General features: G+C 39.9%; 1 protein-coding gene and 1 long non-coding RNA gene across 27 annotated transcripts in view; one reads left to right on the top strand and one right to left on the bottom strand.

Moving 5' to 3' along the window:
- The window catches only part of RABGAP1L (RAB GTPase activating protein 1 like), a 729489-nt gene extending 718007 nt beyond the window's left edge, over positions 1-11482 (top strand). For all 14 annotated transcript variants that reach the window (XM_049112262.1, XM_049112263.1, XM_025430245.3 and 11 more), the window contains 3 exons: positions 846-917; positions 5164-5361; positions 6383-11482. In XM_049112262.1, the coding sequence (XP_048968219.1) occupies positions 846-917; positions 5164-5361; positions 6383-6535 (423 nt within the window). In that variant the 3' untranslated portion in view covers positions 6536-11482. The remainder of the gene's footprint in view (positions 1-845; positions 918-5163; positions 5362-6382) is intronic.
- The window catches only part of LOC112648583 (uncharacterized), a 29214-nt gene that overhangs the window by 10821 nt on the left and 771 nt on the right, over positions 1-17622 (bottom strand). For 3 of the 13 annotated variants that reach the window (XR_003129161.1, XR_003129162.1, XR_003129157.3), the window contains exons 2-5: positions 17133-17260; positions 11966-12271; positions 10687-10765; positions 4670-5369 (exon numbers count right to left, since the gene is read on the bottom strand). This is a non-coding gene — a long non-coding RNA (uncharacterized LOC112648583). The other 10 variants (XR_003129152.3, XR_007411906.1, XR_007411907.1 and 7 more) reach the window with 10 other exon arrangements.

Here is a 17622-nt window from a genome sequence, read left to right as displayed (position 1 = left end):
TTGTATGTCATTCAAACAATTTGAACTTCCAGTACTTTTTTTAAGCAAATGCTTTTGTTTTGTTGGTTGATATTGACTTTGAAAGCACTTATTTCTACTTCCTTCTAGTACTTGTTGTTAGCACCTTATTTCAGAGTCAATAATAATGAGATTTTTCTTTAATGAGCATTTATTATAGGCCAAATACTATATTGAATCCTTCACATAGATTTCTTTTTCTTTTGCTTATCATAGCACAGAACTATATGAGGGAACCGAAGCTTAGAAAGACTAGTGAATTTGCCCAAGGGACACACTGCTGTAAAGTACTAGAGCTGGACCTCAGGCTTGTCATTTCATACCATGTTGCCAAACCACTTGATCAGAAGTTTAGTCTTTATTAATTTCTGATCATTTTAACTCTGTTTTATGCCTTCTGGCACTTCTTAAGGAAAGTTCAGGTAATTGAAAACAGATACTCTCTCTGTGGCTGTACACAGAAGTTTCTAGTCCAGAATTCTTTTTATCAGGTTTCCACAATGGTACCTTGTACAAAGTGGATATTCAGCAAAGATTTTATAGATTGATTCCAAAATAGGAGAGGAATTCACTGGAACTAGTCACAAAGGCTAGTGATAGGAAGAAATCAAATTATCCCATGTTTCTACTAATTAAGATTAAAATATGGTTTAGGCATGGAACTCTCTCGGGCTTCCTGCTGTGCATTGCATTTGCAGGGCTGTTCTTTTGCAAAATTTCTTCTAGCATCAGAGAAGCCAGAGTAATATATGAGTTGATAAAGATATATGCACCTGCTACTAGCGTTGTTCTGTTTTCTAGTAAAGAAATTCTTTTCTTTCCTTCAGATCTGTTCCCAATTAAGTACCAGACTGGAGACGCAGCAAGCAGCCAGCAAGGAGGAGCTGGAAGTGGTAAAGGTGAGGAAGAATGAGCTAGATCTGCTGTGATGGTTTCTTCCAGATTCACACGGTCTTAAGTCAGTACCTGGGGGGATATCCCAGTGCATGAGGACGAGCCACAGGCAGGACAGTTTACAGACATCACATCCACCCTGCCCCTCCCATTGTTTGAAAGACTTTAGGATCTGTGGAGAACAGTGTCTGCCTCTGACCCGGGTGTGATCCTCTTTCCTGCCAGCAGAAGGATGGTGTTCCCATAAATTTTAGGGATTGTCTGAGGCAGGTGGTAGGAGTGCAGCCTGCATCCCGACTGTGCCTGCATAAATATGGCTTCAGTGTGCAACCCTTGGTGAGCATTCTGGGAGCATCATCCCATTGCTCTCCACCATTTTTTAGAGGGTTATTTTTAAAGAAAACTGTAGCATTTATTTATATGCTGCCCCCTGGTGGTAAAACTTTTGTTGCTTAAGTAAGAAAAGCCATTGCTTTATTCCATAGAAACAACAGGAAGCCAAATAAATTGGTGTTCTTGAGAAGCAGTGTTGGCACAGCCAACTCTTGTGACCTGAGGTTCAGAAACCTGACATATTTCTCTTTGAATATATCCAGGGTTAATGCTAGTGATGAAGTGCATTCTAGGCACGTTGGCATATAATATAACAACTTGTGGACAAGTTCTTTACCTCTAATCTTTATTTTGTATCCTGTACAATAGAGACAATATTACCTGCTTCAGTGAGTGATTTTTTTTTAAAGATTTTATTTATTTATTCATGAGAGACACCGAGAGAAACAGAGAGGCAGAGACACAGGCAGAGGGAGAAGCAGGCTCCATGCAGAGAGCCTGACGCGGGACTCAATCCAGGGTCTCCAGGATCATGCCCTGGGCTGAAGGTGGCGTTAAACCGCTGAGCCACCTGGGCTGCCCTCAGTGAGTGATTTTGAAGATTAAATAAGATTATGTATATAAAGTGCTTAGCTTAGTATTTGGCACATAATAATATGTATTTTTGTAAGTTTATGACCTGAAAATCTGAGACAGGAGAATTGAAAATATGAACCTTATTCTGACTTTATATTCCAAGTGTTTTTTTCTTATTTCATGTTCAAAAACAATCTATTATTAGTGACTATGATCTTGGTCATCTCCCTGCCCAAGCCTGCTAAAGTTTTGGGTTTGTATCTTCCCTCTCTGGTTTCCTTTTACTTTCTTCTGACTTATATGCCTTTATTATCCTTTTTTAAACACTGACCAACATTCAGTTAATGAGGTGCCTTGCATATTAACTATCCTTTGTGGAAATAGAAATGAAATTGATTTATGTGGATAACTCAAGGTTTTGTTGAGCATCTAACCGTGGCCACAGCTATTAGACTTATGTTGTTTTACAGAAAGGATACATAACAAAAAGTTTAGAATTTTCCTGCAGGAGTAAGATCTACATATGCATGTGAAATATGTAGGGTATAATAGTTCAAAAGCATGTAAGTCAGTGCTGAGTTGGATGACACTGACAGGCTGGATTGTAGAGAAAGCAAAATCCTAAGAACTACAGACCAAAGATGACTTTGTGGAGGAGGCTGAACTGAGGAGGTTGGGTGAGAATTCTGTTAGGATTTAAAAAGGACATTCTGGAAGAAACTGTGAGTGAAGACCCAGAAATCAGAATGAGTCTCATTAAGGAGACTCATATACTTAAGAGTGTATATTAAGGAATAGAGGAACTACTGGATAAGGAGGTAGGGGTGTCTAATGAAAGGCCATACATATATTCAGGAAGAGGAACTTGAACTTGTTTTATCTGAATAAATACTTACTGTGTATATTGTTCTAAGGATTATCCAATTTAACCCTCACAACTTCCTGAGAAGGTAGACACTATTATATCTTTTTAATGATTTATTAGATCTTATTTTTATTGATGATGATTACCAAAACAGGTAATTCATGATCTCAAGGTCACATAGCTGGGAAGCAGTAAAGACAGGATTTGAACCCAGGGAGTTAGACTCTCTTCTCCATTTCCCTTAGTGGTGATAACCATACTACATCCTCTTTCTCCAGTGCTATTTCCTTTTCATCTCTGGTTTGGTGCAATGCTATAGCTTTTGATTTTTCCATCCTCCCACAACACCATTCCCCTTTCAGGTATTCCTCCTCTATACTAGAATTAGAATGAACATTCCCTAGCGTAAATTTGACTCTGTCATTCTGTGTATCAGTTTAGAACTAGTTTGGCCACATATAGGAAACCCATAATAACAATGGTTTAAACACAGAAAATGTTTATCTCATGTAAAAAAAAAAAAAAAAAAAATTCCAGGGCTGGAAAGATCCTTGGTTTCTTTCTTTTTTTTTTTTTAGATCCTTGGCTTCATCAGCAATCCAGACTCACCAGTTATTGGTGAGCCACATCCTCAGCAGGGGCTCCCATCCTCTAGGTGACCTAAAGGTCAAGCCTGTCAACTGGAGTTGCCTCCATCACAGCCACATTCTAGGATAGAATTTTAGGCCTTAGGAGATGCAAGGGTACAAGGGCCTACCTCCAACCAGGGGAGCTCTAAGTGGCCTCCTTAAAGCTCCACACCACACTTTGCTTACATATCAGAACTGAATTTCATGGCCACACTTAAGCTTCAGGGAAGTCTGGGAAATGGCAGACTGCCAGCCCTAATAACATAGGAGTTCCGTTAGTAAGGAAGAGGGGAGATGGATCCTGGGTGGGAATCTGCAGCCTCTGCCACACCTCTGTTCTTCAGCACACCTGCCAGACTGCAGCTTCATGAAGCTCATTGTTCCCTCTCCAACATGCAGTACACGATATGGTAAATGAATTTTCTATAGGACGAAATCAGGATTCAATAGCGTTACATTTAAGAACCTTCAAAATGAGGCACGGAGAACCCTTCCCACTTCCTGCCTCTCACTGTTGTGCCATGTACTCTCTGCTCAGGCTCCCTGCCGCCCTCTGAAGAGCCCGTGTCTTTGCACACAGTGTTCTCCCCGCTGAAATGTTCTCCTCCCTCAGTGAGTCTATTCCTGCTTAGGCTCAGCCTAATAAAACTGCTTACCCAGCTTGGTGAACTTTTAATCATTTAAGACCCAGAACAAAAGCTAGCACCTTAACGTTTTATTTAGTTAACAGTAAATGTATATAAACAAATACTTGCTGCATGCCTATTTAGTGCTAGCAGTGGACTAATTATTCTTCTAGGGTTTTAAAAGAATTGCAAGATATCCTTTAAGTGTCTGATGAATATTAATCAGGTAGGAATCTGAAGAGTGCATTAAGGATGAGATAAGAAAGCAATCAGTGGGGTCTGAGAAAGCGACTTCTAGGGATTCAGGCCTGGGATGAGGAGAGCTTAGACATGTTAGAGAAATAATTTGATGACCAGCTAAATATGGAAAGAAGGAGAAGGTAAAGAAAAGATGACCCCAGTGTTCAGGCCTAAATGGTGGAGAAAGGCATGATGACACAGAAATGTGGGGAGAGTTGCTCTATGTGTGTGTGTCTGTGTGTGTGAGTGAAGAGAGGAATATAGTTTTGGTTATGAAGATATTATAATATGTAGTAGTGCATTAAAACAGAAATATTCTGTAATATGTTTTACCTCTAAGCTATTTTTGGAGATATTTTAAGAAAACAGTAGCACCATTGACTTGAAGAGTTGCTGTTGTTCAGTGCCATGTGCCTGGTTGGCAGTCTGGGCATGAGGCAGAGTTACTTTCATCACCTAGAACAATAATGATCATCTTCGCTGAAAGCTGAACAAAAGGACATAAACTTTATTTGTTGCAAGCATAGGTTTAGTGACTTTCTCAGTCTGCTGTAGGCTCTTGTTACTTAAACTGAGTTTCTTCACTAATAAAAAGGGGGGGGGGTGGATAATAGTACCTGGTCATATAGTAACTCTAGGATTCACAAAACTCTGCATGGAGAGCAATGGCATGGGGTTCTAGAAAGGCCTCATGGCAGCACAAAACTTCTAGAACAAGTTTCAAAGAGGTGCTATAATATTTTCCATTTCCAGGGTCTCCCTAGAGATACTTTAAGAAAAAGGGAGCACCTAACTTGCATAGTTGGGTTTGGTGCTGACTGAGCACTTTGGTTGCAGCTCAAGAAAAATAATTACCTTCAGAAGTGGACCTGCATTTGATGACAACAAGCAGTGTCTAGATGAAAATCATACCCAGTTGTTTCAGGAAGTGATATATGCTATGAAATTGTTTGATGTTGGTTATCTCTTTTGACTCTTTCAGGGTAAAATGATGGCTTGTAAACACTGCAGCGACATTTTCAGCAAAGAGGGCACTCTGAAGCTCGCAGCCGTAAGCAGGGAGGAGCAGGGGCTGGAACTGGATGATGAGAAGGATTCCCTGAAGAAGCAGCTGAGGGAGATGGAGCTGGAGTTGGCACAAACCAAACTGCAGCTGGTGGAGGCCAAGTGCAAAATCCAGGTTGGGGACTGATAAAAGATCAACAAGAAAAAAGAAGCAATCGGTGCTCTAGGACACATTCTCATACTTTGGAATACACCTAGCTCAGCATCCTAAGATGTTTCCACATATGATGAATACATTTCTTGCCCAATGATATGTCCTCCATAGTCACATTTTTACGTCATTATTTTTAAACAGTGACATAAACACAGCTTTAAATGAAAATGCAGTAATTAAAATGATATCCTGTGAGAACTTAAGCGTATACTTTTTCATTTTTACCCCGAAATTTTTGTAGGCAAGGTCCTTTCTCATTGAACGTTAGCCACTGTGGGGCTGATCCTGAAAATGAAAGGCCAAACCTTCCCTATTGTCCTTCCCCGAATAGTTGAACATTGGCTGGCACCCATTCTTGGCTTTGGAGCATTTTCTCCTTCATCTTTACCTAACTTTACCAAGTCCCTTTCCCCAAAATCTCTGTCCATATTGGAAGATAACCTAATTAGAAAAATAGTCCTGGCTTCCAATGGACTGTTCCCCATTTTCTTTTTCCCAAAGTCCTTACGCACCACCATCACCTGCCCTGGCAATGATGTGGGCCGCACTAGTGGTCCTTAACTGTTTCTGGGCTGGCCCTGGTAAGTTCTCAGGGGAAAAGGCCATGGGTTTGAAACTGGAACTCATTCATGCTTACGTCATCAGTAAAAGTTCCATCCATCCATATGTCTATTTGTGTTTTAAACATGTTGCAATCTGAATCTAAATTTGGACCAAAAATGCAGAAGGAAGAAAAGATACAATGAGGTTTCATTTCACTGTTCAGAGAAAGCCAGATTCTGACTTTCAGTGGTAACTCTTTTAGCTCTATACCATTTTCTTGTATTAAGAAGCCAATTAAATCTCCCCACCCCCCTGGGTTTTGTGGGAGGAAAGCTAGGGCTATGCATACACACCTAGGGATTCCAAAAAGCTATACTCTGATTTTTTTGGCAGAGAGAAAACATTTATATAACTCAGGTGATTTTCTTTTTTTAATTAGGAACTTGAACACCAGAGAGGAGCCCTTATGAATGAAATCCAAGCTGCAAAAAACTCTTGGTTTAGCAAAACCCTGAACTCTATCAAAACGGCCACAGGCACCCAGCCACTGCAGCCACCGCCGGCCACCCAGCCACCCAAGGAGAGCACATAGTTCCAGCCTCACCCAAGCACAAGAGCACAACGATCAAAGTGACAGACACCCAGGAGGAGTCTCCCAGTATCCCTTTACTGGAAAGTAAAGGAGGCCAGAAAGCAAGCCAGGATCTCTCAGTAGCCCTCACTCTTTCTTGTTTGACACTTTGCAAAGGGATGTTATTTAAACTGACCTGAGTTTTATTGAATACCTGCTTTCGAACCTCTTCATGGAAGGCCATGTTCAGTTCCATCATAGTATTACACACTATTTTATATGCCTGATGTTTAGTTGGAAATAAGTAATTCAGAACTAAATGATTTTTATTTAGAACTAATTATTAATAATTACTTTCATCTTACATAAAAATGGAGATGTCTTTTATTCCAAGGTTAAAGTGAAAAGATGATATTTGTCACAGAAAAAGAAAAGAAAGAAAGAGAAAGAAAGAAAGAAAGAAAGAAAGAAAGAAAGAAAGAAAGAAAGAAAGAAAGAAATTGAAATCTAAACGTCTTAACGTTTCAGGATTTATTCAGATTAAAGCACACTGTGGGGCCGTTCATGACAACTGTGAGGTTTCTCTCTGAAAGTGACTCCCTGGAAAACGATTATCCTGTCCAAAGAATAAACCGGGGATTGAACAGTCCCCAAAAAGAATTAATTTCTTTTCATTTTCTGTTGGGTATATCTGGAAATGAAGTGCCAAGAACCATGGAATAAGATAGACTATTGAAAAAACACACTAGATGAAAGGAACTGAGATTTTGATAAACGCAGGATAAGAGAAATCATTTGGCCCTAGTATCCTAACAGGTCTTTTTGAGAAACTCTACACAGGAATTGCAGATTCCTAAGTATGAACACAGTTACGACTTCCAGCAAGCGCTAAGTCAGAAGTGCTATTGCGAGCTGTAGCATTAGGGAACCTTTACCAGAGAAGCCTAGAAAGGCCCAGTTTGGCCACCGTGCTTCATATGAAATAGAGAACCAGGGACAGAGTATTTCATTTAATGTTGACATAGATTTGCTAAGGAAACACTAATATACTATACCTTTTCAAAGTTCTGGAATGGGGAATAAAGGTCAGCTTCACATCATCTTAGTTTACTGTTAGATAACTTTTACTGATGTCTGTATCTCCCTAAAAAATGTGTCCTTGGCACCCCAGATAAAGAGATGCAAATGTATTGGTAACATTTTTGATTGAATATAAAATCTTTATAGAAATGCATATCTCATGGAACGTTAAAGCTATTGTTTAAAAGTTGGTGGAAATAGTTTTTTTCAATTATATTTAACAGGTCTATTTAAATAGTCCTTGCTGGAAATCCTTTGGTAACAGCAAAACTAATTTTCCCATTTTCTAAGCTCATTCAGAGGCTTTGGCCCTTTTACGCCAACCAAACTACTGTTGGCTATGTATAATAACACTTATTGATACTCATCCTTGGCTTCATTGTTGAACATACTCTTGCAACAAATCTTAAACTCTTGTAGCGCCAGAGTGATTTTCATCTGTGCCATATGTTGCAATTAAAAGCAATACGTTCTTGGAAGTAAAAATTAAATAAGAACTATCTCAACTCCAGGAGCATGTGTTAAGTTGCTCATGGTAGATCCTTTCCTCCAAAATGATCATTAAACTCTAAAAAGTTAAGTCCCTATCATTGAGTTATTATATCCTTTACAACCCATAAAACTAATATGGATGGTAGCCTTTGTTACACTCATCAAATAATACTTTTCTTACAGAATTCTTTGTGTTTTGTCCTCCCATTTACCATTATAATATTCATTTCCTTGTACCCAAAAGGAAAAAAAATCCAGCATTCTGAGTGTCTATGTTGACTTTGATAGTCCCTATTTGGTGATTTAGAAAAGGTTTTGTTTTTTGTTTTTTGTTTTTTGTTTTTTTAATATAATGGCTGGAAAATTGCATCTTGGTACTTGTTTCTGTAAATCATTTAGTATAATTTTTTAGCTTTGCTGGTACTTTATGCTTTGATTCCAAGAAGCCTTGTACAAGTTGCCTTATCCAATGGCCAGCTAAATTAAAGATGTTGTTTTCTGTTTTGTGAATCTTATAGTTTTACTGTACAGAGCTCTTTTTAACTTCCAAAAATCAGCACATTCCACAGAATGCCTAAAGTGCATAATTTTCCTTACATGGTAGTTGAGGGAGAAATAGTATGGCTGTAGGTTCAGTCCTCACCTATACACCTGGCTCAGTTCCAGAGCCCCTTATATTTTTTTTTCTTTAAATAAAATCACCAGGTACATACATTCCAAATGTGTAATCTGTCTTTTGCATTTTCTCTTAACTCTTTCAAACGATTTTAATGGCAACCTATAGATTTTTCCTTCTTCTTCAGTTCCATATCATACTTATTAGGTATGCGTATTGGTACCATAAGTCTAAACTGTTCCTCACTGCAGGGTCTTTGGGTCAGTTGCAATATTAGAAAGAAAATTCAAAATTTGGTATATGATAATGATTATTCATTATGTTAGCATTGCCCCAAACCACATATCCTTCCCCAAAAAATACTGAATGTATTTTTTGAAAACTCATGCATCCTAGTATTAAGTAATTGTTACCTTTAATTTCACTTATTTTGAAAATTGGTACTCTTCTCTTGAATTTCTTTTAGAAAAACATCAACCAGCCCAGATAGCTAGGAAATTTCCAAGTATTCTAGAGTGTTCTTCATCTTTTCCTAGGATATGCTGTATAAAACATTCCTCCAAAAATCCAAGACTTGTAGCATTCTAAAAAGTGATGATTTCTCTTCTCATTAAATTCTGCTGAATAAGTTAAGGGAATGCATTTCAATTTGGTAATTTAGTTCATTAGCTTTTATATCTTGAGATTCTTGTTTAACACTTTCTTTAAAGCTGAAAAAAACCCAGCTGAATTTTGCAGTGCATATGTTTGCTATCTTCACATCCTGAGCCATGGTGCAATTTGATTATATTTAGTTACATATAATTTAATGCAAAGAAATTCTCAGTTCCCTAATGCTCTGTGTATGAGTGCCTAATAGAAACACTAATAGGAATGTCATATAGGCCTCTGGCCTCTCTTTCCATACAACCACTCTCTGTCTCTTTCTCTTTACCTTTCCAGCTATTAAATTCATAATTTCTTCATTGGCTTTTCTTAAATTTCCAAAGTACAAAAGCAATCTTTGTACTGATGTTGGGATAATGAAGACTTGTTTCTTTTTTTTTCAAAATTTCATTCTTTTATACCGTGTTTTAAGATTTTTCTCAACCCCCTACTCCATTTTTAAAAAATATTTTCCAATTAATAACTAGTGGCTTTATTTCCCAGTGAAAGTGAGAAAAACAAGAGAATGCACAGTTCAGGGCATGAGATGAGAGATCCTTAAAGGAGCTGATCAGTTACTGAGGAGGAAGCCCGCACTAACGTAAGGGATTGAGTTTTCTTTACCTGCAATCAGCCCGCTAACTATTCTAAGGCGGTTGTCTGATTTCAGGATCCTTTGAAGGGAAAAGGAGCTTTTAAAAAATTAAATACCTTATTTGTTTTCTCTCTCTGGGAATGAACACTTTTAATTACTTAGCAAGAGGATTCAGTTGTATAACTTACTCTTTAAAAAAGAGCCACTCTTAAATAGCTCTGATTTTCTTGCTTCAATTACAAATAGATGAGAGAATGGACAAACGCTGTTGTTTGATGTGAACACTTCGATTTGTACGTGTGTGTGACTGATAGAATTTTACGAAGAGGATCATTGCCTCTTTTGTACAGCCAGGTACCATGTGACTAAATACACACATGGCAATCAACTACAGAAGGCCAAACGAGTTCAGTGGCCTGTGTGTCCTACAACCAGATATAAAACTGTCTTTCCCTCTGGTTGCCATGCTCATGTCACACTGAACTCGAATTGCTCTAGAACATCCTTCCTCTCTTACAGTGACTTCCATGTAACACAGGTAAAGCCCTTTATCTTAGGAATTTCCTTATCTTTCCAAAGTTTTCAAAATGAATCCTTCTATTTGAGAGGATGTTCATGAGTTTGTAATGAGGAAAGTGGATGTTTACAAGTGGCTTAGTGACTACAGTCAGCTGTCAGATGTTACCTTCCTGGCTTCCATCTAAAAGGCTACATGTCAAGCATATCCCCAAATGAATTTGTTACCTGTTACAAAAACATCTTCATCAACATGTCTCATTCTCCCCACCTCAATCCTTGGTTTATCATAGTAGTATTCTGAAAACTTTAAAAAAAAAAATCATTGAGTAGAAAATAAACATTTTAAGTTACTTTCCTTTTTCACTGGCAATAAGTTAACACGTAAAATTTTTTCCATTAAAATGTAACTTTTAATAACTATATATTATATATGGAATAAAATATAGGAGACTTAATTATAAGTATATAAATGCATCAAGACTCTGGTGTCATGAAAGCACAAGAATAAAGCTGGAGATGGTCCCAGAATCCAAGATGACCCAATAGCATTTTGCATCAATTTCTCCCATTTTTGGTATTTTGCATAATGTATGGATCCTCAGTTCAAATGAAGGAAAATGTCTTAATCAGCATCATTCCTACCTTTCCCTTGCTTAGGAGGTAGTAGGAAGTCTGTACTGTTTATTTTTATGAATTCTATGATTTTGTCCATGACCTCTCTAATGAAAACAGGTTCTAGAATAAAGGAGTTGATTGGCCCAAATAGTGCTAACTGAAGAGAGAAACATGAGGGAGCAGCCTCTGTAAACACTGACCAATTAGATGTTTCCATAATTCCATGTATTATGTATAGTACATGCTATTGGTGTAAATGTAATGCTTGTTAAGAAAAGTGCAATTTATTGTACATTGTCCCAACAAATGTTTACTTTTATAACAGTTATGAACTTGGATTAGTATCTTGTTTTCCTGTGTGAATGAAGCCTTGTGAAATAAACAAATTCAAGCAAGAAGGTAACAAGGTGACTGTTTTTGTGAGTCAGTGATGTTTTCAATGATTTCTGTTGCCCCTTTGGCCCCATTAAGCAGTAATATTCTGAAGTCCCAATAGTCTTTTTGATTTGTTTCTAGTTGACTTTATTCTAAATCATCTGAGCCCAATGTTTATGTAACACTTCTTAACTGACACTGGACTACATTGACTGCAGAAACTGCTGGGAGTTGGCTCCAGGCTATCCCCTGCAGAATGATACTGTGCCGCAGCACCGCCAGTGCCTACAGCCCTGTTCTCTCTCTACGGAGACTACCCTGTTGCTAGTACCCAGACACTCACAGCTAGTTTAATAAGAATAAGGCAATTAACTAAAAGGAACAGGTGTATTCATCTCCTAAAGGCCAAATATTTGGGCCTGAAGAGGTGTTGGACAAGGACAGGAATGCCATCAGGAACTTCAGCAACCGTTTTCCTAATCAGGCCTCTGCCATCTTGCCAGGTCATGCTTACCTGCTGCTGCTTCTCCCTCTGAAAATAAGTTTTCTTGCTTCCAAGTGCACAACCATCTCAAGTTCACGTTTTCTCTTCAAGTCACCAGCAGAGATGGACTAACGTACCCTTGTACCCTTAGTCCAGTTCCAAAGTCTCCCAAAAACCAAATTGGCTAATACTGGATGAGGTCACTGCTGCAAGCCTTTCAACACACAGCACAGTGGGTGATATTATAATTCAAGCCGAACTCCAGAGCAGTTCTCTGAAGTGGAGGCAAAGTGCAGAGAATCCCAATTTGCATTTTGTTCTGGGAGTTCATGGAACCTAAGTGAAATCCAAGAGATTAGTCAGCTCTCTTAGAATTCCACATGTATTCAGAACATTAACCAGAGATTGTAGGACTACAGTTTGTGGTCCAAACCCAGACCACAGACCTCTGTTGTTTGGCCCATGTGGTATTTTGTTTAATTTTTTTTAGTAATCTCTACACCAATATGGGGCTCAAACTCACTATCTCAAGATCAAGAGTCACATACTCCGGCCCATGTGGTATTTTAAAAAATGAGAAATTTTACATAAAAAGTAAAACAGCAAAAATATTCAAAAAATATCTACTGAATTTGGTAGTTAGAAGTCATGAGTGCTCTTGAGCGCGTGGGTGGCTCAGTTGGCTAGGTGCCTGCCTTAGGCTCAGGTCCTGATCCCAGAGTCCTGGAATCCAGTCCCACGTCACACTCTCTGCTGAGCAGGGAGTCTGTTTCTCCCTCTCCCTCTGTCCCACCCCCTGGCTCATGCTCATTCTCTCTCTCTGAAATAGTCTTAAAAAAAAGTCATGGGTGTTCTCGACAAGAAGAGTAAATGAAATTCACTGTTCACTACTGATTAAAGGCCAATACAGTGAAGTTACATGTTAAATTGTAGATTTAACTTTTCAGTGGAATGGATAACTCCAAAGGTTATATACGGCTTATTACCTTGGTAGGACATTAGCCAGTTTGTATCTAACTCTGCAACCTTACACTAACATTCTATTATCAATTGAACTTGAGGTGCCTGGGTGGTTCAGTTGGTTGGGCATTTGACTCTTGGTTTTGGCTCAGGTCATGACCTCAGGTCATTGATCTCAGGGATCAAACCCCGTATCAGGCTCCATGCTGAGTGTGGAGTCTGCTTCAGATTCTCTCCCTCTGTGCCTCGCCCCACCCACTACTCTCTCAAATAAATTATTATTTTTAATAAATTCTTTAAAAAAGTAAAAATAAATTGTCTCTAAGGATCCATTATGCAAAGGCGCTTTGATAACAGTTTTAACATATGACTGGTTCCCTCATTAACTGCACTGAATATTTGTCACATGTTCCTTTTATGTTTGCATGGGATTCTAGATTTCACCTTTTTGAAATTCTATTGTAACAAAACTTTTGATTACTGACTACTGGAGACAGAACAAAATCTTTTAAAAGTTTACCTGCATGGTAAATTTGCAAGAATTTCAGGCTTTAGCACAGGCTCACCAAATAGGAATTATTTAAATAACAAAAATAAAATGCAGACCACCAGGTCTATTAAATTAATTCAAGCAAATTTACTGACTGCCTACTATACCCATCTCTGCTCAAAGTGCTAGAAGTGAGGTGAACAAACAGATCCCGCCTCTGTAAAGCTTAAACTCTAGCACAGAATTTTTCTCAACCTCAGAGAAAACTACTGACATATTGGGCCAAAGGGTTCTTTCTTGCAGGGGCTGTCCTGCATATTATAGGATACTTAGTCACATCCCTGGTCTCTCTCCACTACATATTAGTAGAATTTCCCCAGTTGTGACAACCAAGAATTTCTCCAGACATTGCCAAATGTCTGAGGGGGAGGGAGTACCCAAAATGTCCACAACTGCTCCCCAATGGAGAATGACTGTTGCAGTATGGAAGACTAATAAATTGCAGGTAGTAATAAGTACTGTGAAGATAAAAACAGGGTAAGAGGGTTGAGAGAAATGGTGAGTGATGGGGAGGAGATTGGTAAGGATGGTTTTTAATATGTGAACTTGGCTAGCCTACACTCTCCAGTGATTCAGCCAAATACTAAGTGTTGCTATGTAAATCTTCTGCACATAGTAATTAAAGCTCTTAATCAGTTAGCTTTGAGTAAGGGAGATTATCTGGGATAATCTGGGTGGGCCTAATTGAATCTGGTGGAAGGCTTTAATGCAGGGCTGAGATTTCCTTGAGAGAAGACTGGAGTTCTTCCCTCTCTGACTTCTGTGGATGAAAGTTTCAACCTGTTCTCATGGGGCCCAGCCTGCCTATAATCCATTCTTGCTTGTCTGGCCTACAGATTTTGGACTTGCTTAGCCAGTTCCCACAATTGTGTAAATTAGCTCCTTGGAATAAGTATCTGCTACTGATTCTGCTTCTCTGATTGAAACCTAACTAATACAGCCAGGAAGAGCAGCCCTACGGTTTACTTAGAGGCCTGAGTAAAGTGAAGAAATGATCTATGTGAGGGAATGGAGAAAAAGCATCCTATAGAGAAAAATACAGAGTAGACTTTGAGGTGAGTGCAAACTCCGTGGATTCAAGAACAACATGCATGCTTAAACCAGGGAGACGGGGGAGCTGTGAGATGAGACGTAATACAAAGGTGAGATAAGATCATGCAGTATATGCTAGGTCATGTTAATAAGTTTGCACTTACTCTAAGCCTAACAGCAAACTATTGAGAGGTTGTTAACCAAAGGAATATGATTTGAAAAGATTACTCTGGCTGCTTTTTGGAAAACTAACTGTAAAGGCACAGTCATCAGTTATGAGCCTAAAAATCCAGATAAAACAATTATGGCTTGGTGTTCAGTAGTAGAAATGGAGGTTGTGAAAAGTGATTATGATTATCCACGTATTCTGTGCATAAGGCCAGTAAGTCTTGCTGCAGGATAGGAAGCAGAACCTGAGATTGAAGACTTAAGCATGACTCACTGGCCTGAGCAAATAGGAGCAGGAGGTAACCATTCACAGAGCTGTAGAATAACTGTAGAAACTGATTTGGGGTGCGAAGATGATTGGGAGGAGATTGTTATTGTTGTTGTTAAGATAAGCTAAATTTGATGTACTTCTCAGACATCCAAGCAGAGACAGAATGTGGAGCTCAAGGAGAGGTGTTGCTGAAGACACCGATTTAGGACTCACTGGATAACAGATGGTATTTAAAATCTTCTAACTTTACTTAAAAATCAAACTACCCTATTACCCAGCAATTGCACTACTAGATATTTACCCAAAAGATACAAAAATGCTGATTTGAAGGGACACCTGCACCCCAATGTCTATAGCAACAATGTCCACAATAGCCAAATTGTGGAAAGAACCCAGATGTCTGTTGACAGATGAATGGATAAAGATGTGTGTGTGTGTGTATTTATTAGCCATCAAAAGAATGAAATCTTGCCATTTGCAACAATGTGGATGGAATTAGAGTATATTACACTAAGCCACATAAGTCAGAGAAAGACAAACACCATAATAATTTCACTCATATGTAGAATTTAAGAAACAACATGAACACAGGGGAAGGGAAAGAAAAATAAAGTAACAGAGAGGGAGGGCAGCTCGGCTGGCTCAGTGGTTTGGCGCCACCCTCAGCCCAGGGTCTGATACTGGAGACCCGAGATCGAGTCCCACGTTGCACTCCCTGCATGGAGCCTGCTTCTCCCTCTGCCTGGGTCTCTGCCTCTTTCTCTTTGTGTGTCTCTCATGAATAAATAAAATCTTAAAAAAAGAGAGAGAGAGAGAGAGAGAGAGAGAGGGAGAGGGAGAGAGGGAGAGGGAGAGGGAGAGAGGGAGAGAGGGAGAGAGGGAGAGAGGGAGAGAGGGAGAGAGGGAGAGAGGGAGAGAGGGAGAGAGGGAGAGAGGGAGAGAGGGAGAGAGGGAGAGAGGGAGAGAGGAGAGAGGGAGAGAGGGAGAGAGGGAGAGAGGGAGAGAGGGAGAGAGGGAGAGAGGGAGAGAGAGAGAGAGAGAGAGAGAGATCCCTGGGTGGCGCAGCGGTTTAGCGCCTGCCTCTGGCCCAGGGCACGATCCTGGAGACCCGGGATCGAATCCCACATCAGGCTCCCGGTGCATGGAGCCTGCTTCTCCCTCTGCCTGTGTCTCTGCCTCTCTCTCTCTCTCGCTCTGTGTGACTATCATAAATAAATAAAAATTAAAAAAAAATTTTTTTTAAAATAAATAAATAAAAATAAAATAAAATAAAATAAAAAAGAGAGAGGAAAGCAAACCATAAGAGACTCTTAACTATAGAGAATAAACCAAGGGTTACTGGAGGAGATAAGATGGCTAACGGGCATTACGAGGGCACTTGTTGAGATGAGCCCTGGGTGTTATACGTAACTGATGAATCACTAAATTTTACTCCTGAAACTAGTACTATGCTAAATGTTAATGAACTTGAATTTAAAAGAAAAAAAAAAGACGAGTAATAAAATAAATCACCTAACTTTAGACTACCTGGTGGTAGAGGGAGTTGCCCCACGTCCATCGTCAAGCAAATTAGAAAACCACTGCCTAAAAAAAGAAAAGAAAACCACTGCCTTACGTCAAGCTTTCACGCAGTGCAATGGCTTATTTGTTCCTATTTAAGTGCAAATAATCCCAGGCTTTTAGCTGGACACTTTTTTAAAAACAGGAAGTTATTATAAAGCAAAACGCACGTATCTTCGGAGTTCATTCCATCAATTTTGACAACGGTGATGTTTGAGCTTAACATTTCACCTTCTCAGGAAAACGGCCTCCTGGACGTACTTAAATAGAACTCCTAGCTAAGTATTCCATACAAAAAAATTGCACTTAAGTTTACAGTTGCATGAAATTTCTACAAAGTGAACACACCTGTAACCAACATCCAAATCAAGAAACAGGACTTTATCTGAACCTCAAAGCCTCCTGATGGCGGTCATTGTCCTCCCCATCCAAGGGAAGACCAGCCTGATTTTAAACACCCTAATGACTTTTGCTGGCCTTAGCCTTCGTTTAAATAAAACCAAACGACAGGAGCGCTTCTGGCTCCTTCCCCTAAGGTCACGTCCGAGTCGCAAGCTTACTAAGCAGCCCTGGTGGGTCCACTTCCCTGGCGCACTCCAGTCCTCCACCGCGCAGTGGTCAGCCCGCACCCTTCAGGCAGCTTTCACCCTCCTCACCTCGCTGACTCTAGTCGCTACCTTGGGCCATATGTACAGCGGGGTGAGGGCGGACTGGTTTTCCAGAGGTCACTAGGTGTTCACAATCGTGTTGCCGACGTTTTGCGGCGGCCAAAGGCTAGAATTATCTGAAAAAGAGGATGATGATGTAATCCCAGGAAAACTCAGCCTACGTTTTCTCTGGTTAACAGGCTCAGTTAAATCCAATTCAAGCCTGAGTCACAGAATGTTCGCTGAAGGGGACGAAGGTACCAGAGCAGCAACCCAGTCAACGGGGAAAGGCGGCGCCCCACTGCGGCCGGGCACCGCGAGAGCCGGGGTCAGCCGCCGCAACCCCAGGCGGCTCCACTGGGCCCTGTCACGTGGCCAGCGCAACCCCCACCCCTTCCCGTGGCGCTCCGTGATGACGCAAACATATCGTAGACGCTAAACCGTGGTGACCTCTCGAGGGCGTCGGACCCCACGGAACACCGAACTGTTCCCTTCAGGA

Source organism: Canis lupus, chromosome 7, assembly GCF_003254725.2.
Source record: "Canis lupus dingo isolate Sandy chromosome 7, ASM325472v2, whole genome shotgun sequence".
In the NCBI taxonomy this organism is placed as follows: Eukaryota; Metazoa; Chordata; class Mammalia; order Carnivora; family Canidae; genus Canis; species Canis lupus.
This window is presented reverse-complemented; position numbering and strand designations above follow the sequence as displayed.